The sequence below is a fragment of the Mauremys mutica genome, chromosome 2 (assembly GCF_020497125.1).
Source record: "Mauremys mutica isolate MM-2020 ecotype Southern chromosome 2, ASM2049712v1, whole genome shotgun sequence".
NCBI classification, from domain to species: Eukaryota; Metazoa; Chordata; order Testudines; family Geoemydidae; genus Mauremys; species Mauremys mutica.
This window is the reverse complement of record NC_059073.1, coordinates 248565233-248581905: the sequence shown is the minus strand read 5'-3', so window position 1 is coordinate 248581905 and position 16673 is coordinate 248565233. Positions and strand designations below refer to the sequence as shown.

General features: G+C 38.5%; 1 protein-coding gene across 1 annotated transcript in view; it reads left to right on the top strand.

Annotated features, from left to right (window-relative positions):
* The first annotated feature begins 414 nt into the window (after positions 1 to 414).
* Positions 415 to 16673, top strand: part of COL1A2 (collagen type I alpha 2 chain) — a 50723-nt gene continuing 34464 nt past the window's right edge. The window contains exons 1-15 of the mRNA XM_045004740.1: positions 415 to 631; positions 3503 to 3510; positions 4174 to 4191; positions 4883 to 4918; positions 6740 to 6823; positions 8474 to 8530; positions 12127 to 12171; positions 12278 to 12331; positions 12644 to 12697; positions 13080 to 13133; positions 13743 to 13796; positions 14097 to 14150; positions 15899 to 15943; positions 16240 to 16293; positions 16410 to 16454. Coding sequence (XP_044860675.1) covers positions 562 to 631; positions 3503 to 3510; positions 4174 to 4191; positions 4883 to 4918; positions 6740 to 6823; positions 8474 to 8530; positions 12127 to 12171; positions 12278 to 12331; positions 12644 to 12697; positions 13080 to 13133; positions 13743 to 13796; positions 14097 to 14150; positions 15899 to 15943; positions 16240 to 16293; positions 16410 to 16454 — 732 coding nt within the window. The 5' untranslated portion in view covers positions 415 to 561. The remainder of the gene's footprint in view (positions 632 to 3502; positions 3511 to 4173; positions 4192 to 4882; positions 4919 to 6739; positions 6824 to 8473; positions 8531 to 12126; positions 12172 to 12277; positions 12332 to 12643; positions 12698 to 13079; positions 13134 to 13742; positions 13797 to 14096; positions 14151 to 15898; positions 15944 to 16239; positions 16294 to 16409; positions 16455 to 16673) is intronic.

Here is a 16673-nt window from a genome sequence, read left to right as displayed (position 1 = left end):
TCGCAGGACCTGGACAGCTCCTGCTTTGAAAGCAGCTTCCCGGCGGCAGCTCGAAAGCTCCCGAGCAGGTTGGCCGCTCCCAGCCCCCCCCCCCCCCCCCCCGCACCCCCCGCCCCAGCGTGGACGCCAAACCAGACAGCGAGTCAGATTTTCCTTTTTAAAGCCTCAAAGTGGCCACGTCCTCACGAAGAATGGAACCAATTTGCCCCCCCCGCCCCCCAGCCCTCTGCCCCGCCCCCGCTCCAGCCCCCCCAGCTGCTGCCAAAGCTGCCGGGGCAGGTCGGAGATAAGGAGCACGTGACGGCCTGGGAGCCTCGCGGGGCCCCCAGGGCTGCTGCTCCGCCATTGGCTGCGAGGCGTTCGGGGACCCGCCAGCCCAGGGAACCTCCTGCCGTATAAATACGGCCGAGCGGGGCTTTATTATTTTAGCATCCCGGGCAGCAGGTTTCTGCTAAGTTTGGAGTTACTCGCCACGACTGTATGCCTGCGTCCCATAGGTAATATCTAACCACCGACCAGGGGCTCTGCAACACAAGGAGTCTGCATGTCTAGCAACTAGACATGCTCAGCTTTGTGGATACACGGATTTTGTTGCTGCTCGCAGTAACTTCATACCTAGCAACATGTCAATGTAAGTGCTTTCAGCTTGTTTGCGGTGTGGGGAGGTCTCTCTTTTTTGGGAGGGGGGGGGGGTGTCCTAGACTCCCCACTCTCCCTAGACTTCTTGTCCTTTGAGGGTGAGGAGGGGGTCGGGGGTCTGTCAGTGTGGAGCCACACAGCCAGCATCTAATGCCATTGCCATTGAGCCAGTGCAGATTGACCTCCCAGTTCGGATTGTCACTTTTTTAAAAGCCACACACACACACCCCCAAAAAACCCCGCTCTTTTTCTGTCTGAGAATGGCAGGAGGCCAAGGAGCCCCCCCTTTCTCCTTAAAGAAGATGGGCTGTTTTCCAAAGGAGAATGGAAAGTCTTCATTTGTGAGCAGATGCTTCAGCTCCTAGCAGGGGAATATTTATAGGAGGCAGAGCAATCCTCCTAGCTGCACTATAATTATACTTGTGTAGCACTTCGGACTAACTTTTTAAAAGGTCCATGGGGGGGGGAGGATTGGAAAGCAACAGCTTACCCTCTCCTTGCAAGAACAGTAACGTTAGGGCGTTGTACATCTTTGTTTGGGCTGCTGCTGCTGGCTTCTGCCCAAGTGGCGCCCTCTGGAGGGAGGAAACGAGTAGTGCAGGGGACCCCGTCTCAAAGTCTGTGGAGTGGGAATGGATTTACTCTGGGAAAGAATGGAGACTGTCTCGGTTGGTTAGCTCCAGCCCCAAAAGGAGGAGTTTTTAAAGTTCAGATCTCTCCGGAGTTGGCTGGTTGTTTTCTAGAAAAGTTAAAATCCTACATTTGGAGAGAGAAAGAAAACACTTTGTTAGGAAAAAAATCTGACAATATGAAAAAAAAATTTTCTTGAGCTCTTGTGTAAAAGTGAACTAATATTCCTAGTATTGCCTTATGGAGACACTGAGCTCTTCTCTTGCACGCTCACTTAGCTCAGGAATAGTGACCCCTTCTGGTAAACTTTCAAACCAGACGTTAGAGGTCTTAACAAGTCTTATCTCTTAACTGAATGAGAAATTCAAGAGTCCCTTTGCTTTAATGCAATGTTTGAAATTCATTTGCACACCTAACACTTGTTTCTTTAAATGACTTTCTATAAAAATGAGCTGTGCATAGAGCTCATGTGGAAGCATCTCTAGACAAGTGATCTAACTGGCTAAATACATCTGTGCCAGCTGTATTCCTTCAAATGCCACATGGGTGCCATAAGTAAGCTTTTGAACACAATATTCCCATAAATTTCCCCTAAAATATCCAATATGTTACACACAAGCAAACTCTGTTTGTTCTACAGATGATGCTTTTACTCAATGACATCCTTTCTGACAGATGGTTGATCTGTCAAGAGCATTAAGTCAGCAATGACTTTGCAATGATGACCAGTGTCGAATAACTGATTGTCCAGAGCACAGAAAGGGATCTAAAGATGTAAAAAGTTATCATTGTAGTATCTTTACGACCATACTGGCTTCCTCTCTTCCACTATTTTTTAAAATTTTATCTACTTATTATCAGTTTGACCCTCGCAACTCCCTGGTTGAGGCTAAACAGAGACATTTTTCTCCCTCTGGTGGTAAGAAGAAATAGTAACACATTTTGCAAATCCAGTAACGTTTTAAGAGAGAAAGAGACCTTCCAAAAACAAAGGGGATTCATGGGGTAATCCCATTATGTCAGTCAACCCTAAATTTAAGAACATCTGACCTTTTCCAAAAGCATAATAAGGTGAGAATTTATCCTGAAATAATTATTTAACACCCAGAATTTTACATTTTTAGAGTTCAGTTTCATATTTGGGAGCACACCAAGTTGATGTTTTAGTAATATGTTTTACATATCAATTTTCTGTATATTGGATTATACCAGTCATCTTTCTGTTAAACTGTACCAACCACTGGCATTGGTCTTGATCCTAATAAATTGCCAAACTGAAAATTTAAGAGATGCAAACCCAATTTTTAAACATATCAATTCTGTGTGGTCAAAATATAGTGTAACGTACAGATTAACATGCTCAATTTTGAGCCAGAATAGACACTTTTTGACTAAATTGCTTGCAGTTTGTAAAAATTAAATAAAATGAGAAAAACATAATTTTATAGTATCAGAGGGGTAGCCGTGTTAGTCTGGTTCTGTAGAAGCAGCAAAGAATCCTGTGGCACCTTATAGACTAACAGACGTTTTGCAGCATGAGCTTTCGTGGGTGAATACCCACTTCTTCGGATGCCAATTTTATAGATTTTTCATTTTGGGGATTTAAAGCACTAAAAAGCAGTGAGAACCCTTTGAACAATTTGTTATGTAGTACTAAATATCAAAAGTGTCCATAACGAACATTATTTATCATTTAATGGCTAATCTAGTTACTTTCTTATACAGTGTATCTGTAGTCATTGTGCTTAGAATTCTCATATCAGAAATATTGGTGAGTTGAAGTAGGCCCCTCCCACAACTTCATAAAAATGAGCTTGGAGCCATTTACAAGAAAATGGAAAATTATTCCTTTCAGTCAAGCATCAGTGTTGCTGGATTTGTCCCTCTCTATGTCTCTCTCTCACACACACAGACTTGCTCTCCTCTCCTTCTCCTCCTCTTTCCCCCCGCCCCCCATCCCTAGGCCCAATCGTTATTTTGATGGGAGATTTTCCTGAGAAAGGGCTGCAGGATCAGGTCCACATAGTACATCCAAGTCTTACAATATAAAATGTAGGTCTGTATTTAATTTCCTTAGTCAATCTGTTTCTCCACATAAAATCTCAATTGCTACTGTAAATATTTTAATAATATTAATTAACTGTTGGGGTATTTTACAAGCATTGAAATGTAAGCTTTTTAAAGATATTGTAACCTACAATCTATTTTTTCTTCTTTTTCCTTCCTTTTCCAGCAAATGAGGTCAGTATAATTTCATTCAATATACAATATTCACCCTTAACTAATTAGCTAGGCACCATTTTTCTTCAGAATTGGCATTCACTTACCTTAATTCCCAAGATGATCATGGAAAAGCTAGCGATCATTAAGTGCTATAGGGACTATCTAGAAATGTGCCCACCCCAATTTCCAAATGGGCAGGGCTTTTTTAAGAGACTGCCTTCGTAGGTGAAAATAATATAAAGAGGAAATAACATAGCAGTGACATTTGGATATTATACATGGCCCTTGGGTTGGAGATTATTATACTTTAAAGCTTAAGTAACTCTATAAATGTCATTTCATCAAAAGGATTATGAATGAATTCAGGTGTGCTTTTATTTATACCTTGTTTGCATGCTGTGGTAAATATAAACTAGCCAATTTTATACGTAGGTTTTTAACAGATAGCTGTATGTAGTAATAATCTAACATAATGTGTACTATATACATAATTCCTCCTAGATTTTAGAGCAATTTCACAAATATAGTCATTTATATAGATATATAGATATAGATTTTTTTTATAAAATATAGAACTTGATTTAAGAGGCCGAATCTCTGTGTTTGTACATTATAGTAATTTAATAGGATTTGGGATGGAACTGTTATTAATTTCAGTTTTGTTATAATTCATTCTTTTAGGCAACTGCAGGGCGGAGGGTAAGCATTGTTGTTATTATTTATTAATGATTAAGTATTTTGGTAACATTAAATATTCACAGGCAAACTAACATTTTGTTGGATATAGGTTGAAAGGAAACATATTTAAGCTGTTTTTCAGACACTTGACCAATTTAGCACTTAAATTATTAGACAGTAAAAAGAAGAAAACAGCTGTTGGGCTATATTTACACCAGTGTAAACATAGATTCTGGATTTACACTGTTTTACCTGACAGCAGAATTGTGCACACAGAGAACTAAGTTATATTTAGGAAAGCATTCTTGAGAACATTTCAAAAAGCAATTGATGACAAATACACATTTTACACAACAGTGATGCCTATAAGGACAGAGAAAATACATGTTGTTTTTAGAAATAAATAACATGTTAGTGCTAATTATTCAGTGTGGAGTAAAACAAAAATCTGCTTTACATGGATGTGTTTCCACAGACTATTCTGTGCTTATCTGACTAAAATATTGTTATAGTCTACTCCTCCTTCTCAATAAGTTATAGTTACTTTGATAGATATAACTGATCTTTTCCCTACAAGTGACATATATATTAGTAGTTTTGTCACACTTTCACAAACTGATTATTCTAAGCAATACAATTTGTTTATATGCATTCATATATCTTGATGGAGGACTGCACAGCAAATTACATTGTTTTCTTTCTCTTCCTACAGGGTCCCAGAGGAGACAAAGGGCCACCAGGAGAAAGGGTAGGGAACCACAGTTGTTGTTCAACTATTTTTGTTATAACGATTGTCTTTGGAGGAACAATAGAAAAGAACCAACCACATTAAAGCACAAGTAATGAAATAAATTCACTTCTGAGAGTTTTGTGTACACACTTTTATAAAAAGGTATACTACATGGCAGACCAAATTCTGCCCTGAGTGACACTTGTGCAGCTTAGTTAAGTTCTGCCCAGGTGTGAGTTCAGAACTTGGCCTAGTACCTTTGGTCAATAGTCTTTAGAATAATTTCCAACTGTACACAGTGGAGGTAGGTAACGTGAAAGTGGAGAAGAAAAGCTGACATGGAAAGGTGCAGACTCAGAGCTGGTTCAAAGCATTGGATAAAGATAAAACTATGTAAAACACTAAGCAGAATAGACAAAGTCTGCCCTGAGAAGCTTTCACTTATTGTAAATCAAATATACATGACTTGAAAAAACTTTCGTAGGCAAATATATATTCTACTGGTCTACTGAGAAGGAGGTGTTCATTGGTAGATTTTGTTTATGTAACTGTAAATGAAGATAGTTACATATCTAATTACAACTTTCACATACTCCTATTATTTACATTCATTTTCTTTTTCTGGTTTGCTCTGGTGTCACACAGCAGTTTCTTTGGGAGGCATATTTTTTATCTTCACAAGGTGCAGTAGTGATGGCTGTGATTTTGTATCATTTTATATCATGGAAATGCCATGATATGGTGCATATTTTGTGTAACGATCACCTACAAGCTTTAAAGCCCACACTGTAAACCATCAAGAAGAATACATATAGTTGGGGCTGTATATTTGCCTTACACTACTTATTTCTACCTAAATCCATTTAAGAATTATTTTCCCTATTGTAACAATGTATAGATTGTGTGTGTGTGCATGTGTACAGTGGTCCCAATCTTGCTCCAGCTGAAGTCGATGGGAGTTTTACCGCTGATTTCATTTGGAGAATGGTTTGGGCCCAAAATACAGAGTAAGCTAAATGCTGTCCTCAATCACACCTGTGACTGAAGGCACAGTGTAGCGAGGTTGCATGGATTTGCTCACAGTTTGGTTGTGTATATGCAGTTTCAAGCAATTATAGCAAATGAAGAGTATCATCCATTGCGGTAGAGGGACAGAACAGAAAATCTTTATAGCACTCTGTTTTGCTTCTGTTATCAGATTTGTAACTATATTGGGCCAGATCCACAGCTCAAAGTAAATTGGCCTTGTTGCATTGAGTGTAATGAAGCTATGCTGATTTACACCAGTTGAGATTCTGCCCAGCGAGCCGCCGCTGACTTCCCCCCAGTTCTCAGGGGCAATTTTGTACACCCAGTCATTTGTGTCCACAGTTGTTGCATGACCAGTTATTTGTACCTGCAGAAGACTTAATTTGTGACATTTGGGCACAAGTGATTATACCAGTGTCTGCTGCCCATACTCACTTTGAATATCCCCTTAGTGCTACTTAGTGTGAATAAGGATGACAGAATCTGGCCTTGTGTGTGCAAATGGTGGGTACAAAATTTGACAGTACTTCAAAATTGAACACCCCAATTTAGCAGCCACTTTTGAGAGCATGGATCTAATAAAATCTCCAAAGAGCCTCAATGCTCTAAAACATAGGAAACGTACTGTTAGGGTAAAACAACATGGCAATGGAAGTTCAGACTTTTCAGAAGTTGACAGTCAGCTGAAGTTGCACATATGGGAATGTTGGAGAGTATGTCCTAGCTTCTTTCTTACTTATGATTTCACAAGTTCAGAGTCTTCTTCAACTACTCCTAACATTCACTTCATTTTCATCTTTTTGACTCTAGGGTCTACCAGGTGTACCCGGCATAGATGGTGAAGATGGTCCACCAGGGCCACCAGGACCCCCTGGTCCTCCAGGTCTTGGCGGAGTAAGACATCCAGATTTTCATTACTGAAACTGATCATCCACGCATTGTAGCATCTGATGATTAAATATACCTATATCAGAAAATAAAGGCATTTCTCTTTAGAATAGGATAAAACATTCTGTTGGGCTTGGAATGGGATGGGATTCTTCATTCCATTTCACTGAAATGTTCTTCAAGGGGTATATTTCCCATGATGAATTTGGGACCCATATAAATGTCAGTAGGGTGCTTAGCACACGCATGAAGGGGAGAATTAACGCCTTGATTCCCTAATGCTATTTTTTTTTCTTGTCTGAACATCTCAGATCTGTGCACCCGTAACATATTTTTGTTATTCAGGAATTAACTAAATGAAATCCATACTGATTAAGCACATGGGCAAACAAGACAGCACTTTTTGCTGTTGGCTTCAGGTGAGGGGACGTTAGTATTGAAACCAAGTGTAGAAATAATATAAAATATATAAAATATAAATAAAATAAAAATCTAGTAAAAGTACTGTTATGGTGAAACAACATGGCTATGGAAGTTCAGACTGTGCTAGCTTTTTAGAAGTTAACAGTCAGTGTTGAAGTTGCATATATGGGAATGTTGGAGAGTATGTCCTAGCTTCTTTCTTACTTACTAGTAAATAAACTACATCTTTCTTCCCTCTGAATTTTTCAGTATGAACAATATTAGTGTCTCAGAGCTTAAATGGATCGTGTCACCTCTAGCCTTCTTGCAGAAACAATGTGTGCTTCACGTGTTCTCAGAAGGCCGTGATTCGTCTGTTTAACCCTTTGAGTGCCCTACATTAGCGTCATGAGAGGCATAAGGTCTTAGAGATGATGTGTTAATGGGCAGGCACTGTAAATCCCTGGGGCACCAGGGAGATTAACCCACTTTCATCTTCACTGGAAAAAGAAATGGGGTCTGTTGTTTGTTGTTTTTTCCCTTTTAGCAGACATAAAACTGAAATAAAAAGATTAAGTTAAAATAATAGGAATTTAAAAGGAACCCAAAGCATGAAAGGAATATTTTCTATTTCATCTTGGTTTAAAGAGTTGGACAGAGCATTTTCTCTCTAAAGATTTCAGTAAGGAAAACCTCTCCTTCTATAAAAATCTGCAAGGCTCATGTTGATGGAAGTGAATAAAGTCCACTATAGTTTTCTTGAGAATGTAGGCACTTCAGATATTCTGAAAAGCTGCAGAGCCCTAGCTCACTTGAAGGCTCAAAGGGGTGGAACATTAAGTGCAGCTGATTGGTGCAATGATAAATGTACATAATGTCTCAAATTGAGACTTGTCCAAAATGATTTAGGTGATTTAAGAATATTTACCTCTTTCAAATGGGCGTAAGTTTTATGTTCTGAACTTTCAACTCACGTTATCAGTCTCTCTCAGCTACTGTTGAATAAATGTTGCTGAGAGAGTTGTGTGAAATGGCATAATTATTACTAAGGAAAATTTAATTTTTTGAATAAACACAAATGCACTCAATAAATGTTGCCATTATTATAGATTTTAAGGAAATTAAAATAAACCATTATCCAGCAAATATAACAAAAATCAGATAATCTGAGCATATAAAATAGATCTGAAAGCCTGATAGTATTAATGAAGTTCTTATGTGTAATATGAATTTCAAACATTTTCTCTCCTACAGAACTTCGCTGCTCAGTATGATCCATCTAAAGCAGCTGATTTCGGCCAAGGACCCATGGTAGGCGAACATTCTCCTTCATTTGACAACTTACATAGATATGTTTATTAAATATTTCATTTGCATCCTTACTACATATCTTACATGTATCATAACTGACAACATAGTTCAAAATGTATGTGATGATCATATCAGAGTCTGAGTCAATGTAAAGATTTTGCTGCTCTTTTGATGTAGGGCAATTGAAAATGTTTGCAGTACATTCTTAGATCTAGACCCTCTGCTGGTGTATCTCACTGTAGTTCCTTTGACATCAGCGGAGCTATGCTGATATAGACCAGCTGAGGATCCACCCTTATTTTGTCAGGGAAGCTCATGTTCTGATCTTAGGTAATTTCGTTTTATTCACTATCCCTTTCCTCATAATGAGACATAAGAAAATTGTGTTTTGGGAATGAAGAATGTTGACAGTGAAATGAATCTCAGTCATGCCAAGCTGGACCTGGTAAGAGCTACCTCAGCTAATTCATCTCAGCAACATTGATATAATGAACTTGTGGAAGCAAGTTCTGCCCCCATGACTGTATGACTCCATTGATTTCATTGGGGTTGCACGGGTTTAATAAGGGCATAATTTGGTCCCTGTATTCTGTGAGTCATTTACTCTCAATGCTTATCACATCTAAGACTAATTAGGCAAAACAGACATATAAAATACATCTCCCAGTACAGAGTGATTTGAGTAAAGATCAAATTGTTTTTGATAAAAAACATATAGGCAAAGCCCATTCTGAGGGAGAGCCTTTTCTACCTACTGCTGCTAAATCTGTAGAAAGGGACATTTTAGAAGTATATTTGCTTCTCCATTTGGATCATGTTGTGTGTGTATGAGGATAGAAGAATATGGGCTAAATTCTGCCTTCAGTTACATCTGTGCAACCCTATTGTAGTCAGAGGTGTAAATTAAGGTAGAATTTGTCGCTTGTCTCCAGGAACAGTGACTACACACCATAGCAGTGTTGCCAATGTACCTAAAATGTAATCAGTGAGTTAAATTCTGCCCTATTTTACAGCTGTGCAACCCCCTATTCAAGTTACTAGTGGATGTATGGTTGTAATTCAGTGTAGAATTTGTCCCCAGCATGTTCAGCTAAACTGTTTAGTACTGAGGCTGATCAATTAGTGTTTCCATTCCTGAAAACAGCTTAGATATGAAACTTTCATAAAAAGATGTTGGCACACCTGCGTGTCATAGCATTAGTCACACTCATTCCCTCCATAACCAATATGTATCACTTGTTCATATATATATGAACTCTGTTAATAGATCATAAAAATGTATCTGTACTTTGGCAGTGTATAGAGAAACAAATAGCAGGGTGTCTCGTAATGCTTCAGTGACAACTCTGGAGAGGGATAAAACAATTTACAACTGAACAGCTAGATGGAGGCTGTCTTTGTCCCTGAGAGGAAGTGAGAAAATGTAGATGAGGATTCATTCACCTGTGACTGTCACTGCTGCAAAGTGCTAACTAAAGAATTTTCCACCAAGAGTGAACAAATAGAGTAAATCACCCCCCTACCAGCAACACCAATGGTGCTACATGCAGAAAGATGAGCCTACGCCCGCTTGTTATTTAATACTTTTTTCTTCTGTTCCAGCCCTAAATAAAAACGTATTGCAGTGAAAATCAATCTGCATTCAAAGCTTTCCTTATCTTCAGTGGGAGTTTTGAGTGCAGAAGCACTGAAAGATTGGACAGAATGGAATTTATACATATTCAAAATGAATCTGAGCCATGCCCATGTTTACTGTACTCCTACCTCCCCCACATACCAATAATGTGTATAACCAATCATGTGAGAGTAAATAACTGTGGTCTCCATGAAAAAGTTAAGATTAGGATATTATTGTGAGGTAGCGATGGGTAAATGATTCATTTTTAATGGAAACTACTATTCTACAGGTACTGAATGAGTAAATTCTGTTAGCATGAATAGGAGTAATGCACCCATATGGCAAGAAGAATGGACTCCTTAATCATATCCAAAACTTGTGTGATTTCATAGTGAGAAATCTCTTAGATCTTGAATTTTAGCAAATTCTGCTTGTAGGAAATATTTTATTCTTTATTTCTAAATGCCACAGAAAAAAATCATAGGGAAAAAAATGGGGGTGGAATTCACCTTCATGCAGAGAGCCAGTGCAAGGCCTATGTATCACTCCAGTCCTACTTAGACCCTATTTGAGGGTTTAAGTGAGACAAGTAGTCCACAGGCCTTGTGCAGGGAGTCCACATAGCAGGAATTTTACTCCAAACTATTACATATTTTGGTAACCATATCATGTATTGTAAAATACAGTTTGTGCAGTCTCACCACCTACTAAGATTTCTCTCGACCCTATAGGGAAATGCCCTTCTTTCAATAGGCATGTGTTCCCTTCATTAGTTTTAATGAGGACTGTTCACATTTTTAAGAGACCCTAATGTTACATAATCTAATGTATTGAAAAACTGTTATATATTCTTTCACCTTGCTCTCAGAATATCTAAAAATGTTCCCAAATATGTATTTTAGATTATTATAATCTGTTAATTCTTAATTATATCAGTTATGACATAAAGCACTCTCGATCCCATAAAATATGAATTTGTATGATAGAAGTTTAGATAGATGAGTTGGGGTGGCTTATTTGTTTGTTTCTGTGTTTGCTCTGTACTATATGAAACAATTGTTAACAGATTGTGTGCTAGTCTATTAACAATCCTCTTTAAGGACATAATTTGGGTTCATAATATCCGTTTAGCAGAATAAACTAGTAACACTTTATGGATTGCCTTATGAAGTTCAAAAAAATGCAAAGTGGAGAATTTAAATAAAAATAATTTCTCTATATCTGGCAAAATCTTACATATGCAATGTATACACAGAATCACTTTCCAAAGTAGTACACTGACAGGGATTTTGCAGCATATAGTAATAGTAGCATATATAATCATTTATTATCTAGATTTTTTTTTCTCTTATTGTCCTGCCATGATACCAGTTTTCATTTTTCAGTATCTCTTCCTTTCCTTTGAAGAGCCACTGACAAGGTCGAGAGACCCTAAAATGTAACATTCTCTAACAATGGCTTTTTTGTTGTTTGTTTATGCCTGTGGGGATGTGCAAGTTGTGACATCATCCTTTCACACTGTCTGTTTGCTCAGAAGAATAGTGCAGGCAAGCCAAGAGGAGGAATGACTGTGTACAAGGGCACTTGTATCGTATCCTCACCAACAAGCCAAAAAGAAAGTAGGAAGTCTAATGACTTGTCAGCATTGGCAGTGTGCCTTTAATAGTTTCATTATATCCCATATATACTGGGATGCGTTGGTGGTAAGCTAGTAGGCGAAGCAGAGTCAAGGAACTCCTAGGTTGTGTTCCCAGCTCTGCCTTTGACTAGCTGTATGCTTGAGACAGATCACTTTAACCTCCAGTGCTTCAACTATTGCACAATGGCAGCTATAATCCCTTCCTACCCTTTGGGAATGTTGTCAGACTTAATGAATTAATGTTTGTAACATATTTTGTTCTCCTCAAATGAAAGATGCTACATAATAGCCAAGTATTATTATTATTATGCTAACGGGTTTTTTATATGTTTTTTCTAGGGTATAATGGGACCCAGAGGCCCACCTGGAACAAGTGGACCCCCTGTAAGTGTATTCAGATTGCAGTCATTGGGGTGGGGAGGAGTATATGCATATAGAATATGAATAGTTTATTCTATAAGACGATATTAAGAAAACTTATTTCTTCTAGGGTTCTCAAGGTTTCCAAGGACCTGCTGGTGAGCCTGGTGAACCTGGTCAAACAGTAAGTAGATTTTTCTCCCCCTTACTGTTAATTTGAAGTGGATCTGAACTCTGAATTTTTTGTTTATGTGCATGTCCAGGGGTATTTGAATTTGTTGTTTCTTTTTGTTCCTGTCACAGAGATAGGCCTGAGCAGTGAGGCTCAGACTTCCACAAGTCTAAAGTCAACTGGCTTCCACAAAACTTGGGATGGAAGGACTCAGAACCAGGGTCCCATGTCAGGCCCATCTCTAATTCAAATTGAACATCAAAGCAACTGAGCAGTCTCACTTCAATTGTCCAACTTCACATAATCCTTGTACTTTTTTTATAGGGTCCCGTTGGTGCCCGTGGTCCAGCTGGTCTTCCTGGAAAGTCTGGTGAAGATGTAAGTAGTTATTAAACACCATTCATCTTCATTAGAGTCAGATGTTCCTGATTAAAATCTCTAAATTAAACTAATCTTATTTAAATGGCACCCCTAGGTGTTCTGGTGCCAATTACTCGAAAGTGTAAAACACACACCAAAAAATAAACCACAACTCCCCAAACCATTGATTTTATAGAAATCATGTTGCATTTTGCAAACATAATGTAAAAAAGACAAATGTTAAATCTTTCCATATGTGACTTCAAGCCTCAAAAATACAGGAAAAGTGAAATTAAAGCAAATGTAGCATCCATGTATTTAAGATAACCTCCACTGATTTTTAAAAAGTGGTTCCATTTCCTTAGTTACACAACTAGTTTTCTTTTCTGTCACTTTTTAGGGTCACCCTGGAAAAGCTGGAAGACCTGGTGAGAGGGGCGTTCCTGGTTCTCAGGTGAGAAATCACCTATCATATATTAAACAGAATAATTGTCTCGTAGTTGATAAAACCTGGGGACATTTAGGAAAAGGAATATATTAGCAGACTAGTAATACTGGCCTGAATGGACTACTCTGCTATTCTGCTGCCATTCCATACCCTAAGGGATTCTTCTGTATGTATATTCTTATGTATGGAGCTAGAGAGTCTGTGTATCAGAAACGTTTAGGGGCTCGTATTAATTTTTTTTTGATGGGGGGAGGGAATTGCACAGAAAGAGGAGAATAGATCCTTTAGTGTAGAAGACAACACTAGTATAGAGCATATTTGATGTCCTAACAACAGCTATGATCTACACCCTATGCATCCCACAGATGAACTTGGCAATTGGCTGCTTATTGTTAATTTTGCTTAGTAGTTAAGGGCCTGACCCTGTGAAGGATGGAAATTGACAATGCTGAGTATTTCACAGGTTCAGGCTCCCAGCCTATAGCTAAAAGCTTTTTCCTAATTTAGTAATCTGGTCAATACATGAGTATATTTTGTGAAAGTTATCATTTTTCTCTTTAGCTATAATTGCTAATGTGAGAGACAGTCCTTCACTCTCCTTCTGTTTCCTTTAAGGGTGCTCGTGGTTTCCCTGGAACTCCTGGTCTGCCCGGCTTTAAAGGAATTAGGGTGAGCATATTTCTTACCTATGTGGTCAAGTCTGAAAATATCTCAGGATATTCAAGACCCCATAAATCTTTCACAGATTAATGTATGTGAGAGATATTGTAAATATATGGACTAGCAAAATGAGTCTTATTAAACCCTTGAGTGTGTCCATGATATAACAAAATGGAAGAGAAAACAACCATATGATTAGCATTGAGGGATAGTGGAAAGATGAACCTTCCACATGTGAATGACAGTTTGTAGGCATGAATAAAGATTTGCAACAAGATACATTTTAACAACGATTTTTATCCAATATAGGGACACAACGGTCTGGATGGTCAAAGGGGACAAGCCGGTGCTCCAGGTGTCAAGGTAAAAACTAAATCAGAATAATGGCTTTTAAAACATAGGGCACTTACAACTTCTTCCAGCAAAATACACATGCTATTATCTCCAATTCCTCTCCTATATTGTCACCTAAACATTTCTCAGGATGAAATAATTCCAACATCAGTTGACCCATGTAACAGAAACACATACCATTTCTTAACAAGAGAGATCATGCCTGGGGCCTTGATCTGTTACTCATGAGAGTAGTTCTACTGAGTAAGAGCTGCAGGACTGGACCCCTAATGATTAGCTTTCCAGCATGATTAAAAAAAATCATGATTCTCCTGCCCCTACACCCTAAGCCCCACACAAGAACTTGGCAATTGGTTGCTGTAAGTCCATTACAATGAAAATCTCTCCCCTTCCTGAAAAATGTTGTTGCTTAGCCAGGTATTGTGGTGCTGCCTTCTGTTAGAACATTGACGGTTAGTGATGTTGCTCTAATTTAGATTGAGTTGGTCTTTCTGAGCTTTTTTCTTCACAGTGCCACACTTTAGCAACAGATTTAAAGAGCAGCCTTGCAAAACTGAATTTAAACATGGCAGAGAAATGCAGAATCACATAGATATTTTTAACAACTTATTAGGTTCCCCATCTAGTCATTCTTTCTTTCCTTCATACTTTTCCTTCCTTTTCATTTCAGTCCTTCATAGCAATGTTCATAGAAACAACCAATTGGGAGGTGGCATGCTTCTGCTTATTTCACACTAGAGGTTGGATTTTGACAGTTATTAAATCAGCAACCCACAAATTTCACACAAAATTCCTTTTGTCACTTTTTTCTGGGGGCTTGGTAATAAATGCTGTTGATTATAGTACAGAATTCTCATCTCTCTGTGCAGCATGCGATCTGATTGCTGACTTCTTTAATGGCAAGCTATTAGGCTATCAAAATTTCTGTTAAAGACTTGTAGGGGAAAATCAGACAAAAAGTGAAATGAATGAGAGAGCAATTATTAACACATAATGTCTGGAAACAGATTAAGCCAAATTCACTAATGGTGTATCTGTGCTGATTACAGGGAAGTTATATGAGGGTTAAATCTGGCCTTTTCACTTCTTTGCAGGACCCATGATTCAGGGAGAACAGATATATTCCCAGGGACTAATTTACATGAATCCATGACATATAGAGTGCAAATTATACCACTGATTCATAAGGCTAAATGAGCCACTATTTAGGGAATTTTAGCTCTGCTACACATTATACCTATTTATACCTTTTTATTGTCACAAACCAAATACATCATATGGTATCACTGCATACAAATATATGTTACACTGTCAACCAGCAAAATTTATTTGTTCTCAAATTACATTGCAACAGTTCTTGCAAAACTATATTGTAGCTTCATAATCCTTCTACAGAACAAAATATTAGTGCTCTAGCACAGTGATGTATTCACCTATGGGACAGCATCCAGGGCAACATCTAGTGGTCAAAGGACAGAGAAAGGTGTGTTTAGTTGGCTGACTCCCATACATATCTCTGATCACTTGCCTCAAGATACAAGGCAGCGGGGGAATGGCTTACTTCTGGCCATTAGATGGAGTGGGCTGACCCAACATTTGTAATCTTGATCTAAGGCAAAAAAAAGGGAGAAGGGGGGTGATTCCCACTGAGATCAGTAAGAGTAAGATCAGGCCCTTACAATCTCTGTAGGGCCATTGAACAGTCCATTAGAAATGTAATTTAGGCCTAACTGATGAACAATTTTTATTGTTAATAGGGTGAACCTGGCGCCCATGGTGAAAATGGTAGCCCAGGACAAGCTGTGAGTATTTGCTATTGTTCACAATGTAGAAAATTACTAAATCTGTAAGATATTTCTCAGCTAACTCTTTTAATGCTTGCCAATCACTGTGGTCAATTTTGTTAAAGTCAGTCATCCTAATATAACAGTGCATGTTTAACTGGAATGACATTTTTTGCCTGATCAGAATTAAAATCTGAAACCTATTCCTCTGAAGGATGTTAATACAGTGATGGAGGCAAAACTGAAGTCATGTCTTGCTCAGTGAATGTTGTGCCACACATGTACAAAATAACTAATTAAATGTATTCTTCCAGGGTGCTCGTGGCCTCCCCGGTGAAAGAGGAAGAGTAGGTCCTTCTGGAACCACTGTAAGTGACTTCATATCTGTATATTTTACTTACCATAAGTCATATTTACTGTGCCTTTTCAGTAGGTATTCTTTAATCCTGTGTCAGAAGTTAATTCTCATATTTTTCTCCTGTAGGGTGCTCGTGGAAGTGATGGCAGCGCTGGCCCCGCCGGTCCTGCTGTAAGTTATAACTTTCGTCATTTGGGGCAGAGGAGTGGTATTATTTTAGGTCTTGTAGCCATCTCCTGAATTATGCAGAATTTTCCATTGTTCAATGAGATTATGTGTGTGGCCTTTTCTGTTTATGATTGTCTGTTAACCAGCAGGGAGTCAGTAAAATATGAAGTATAATGTCATTTTCAGTCACCACTTGCTGAGATTCTCAGACATTAACATTGG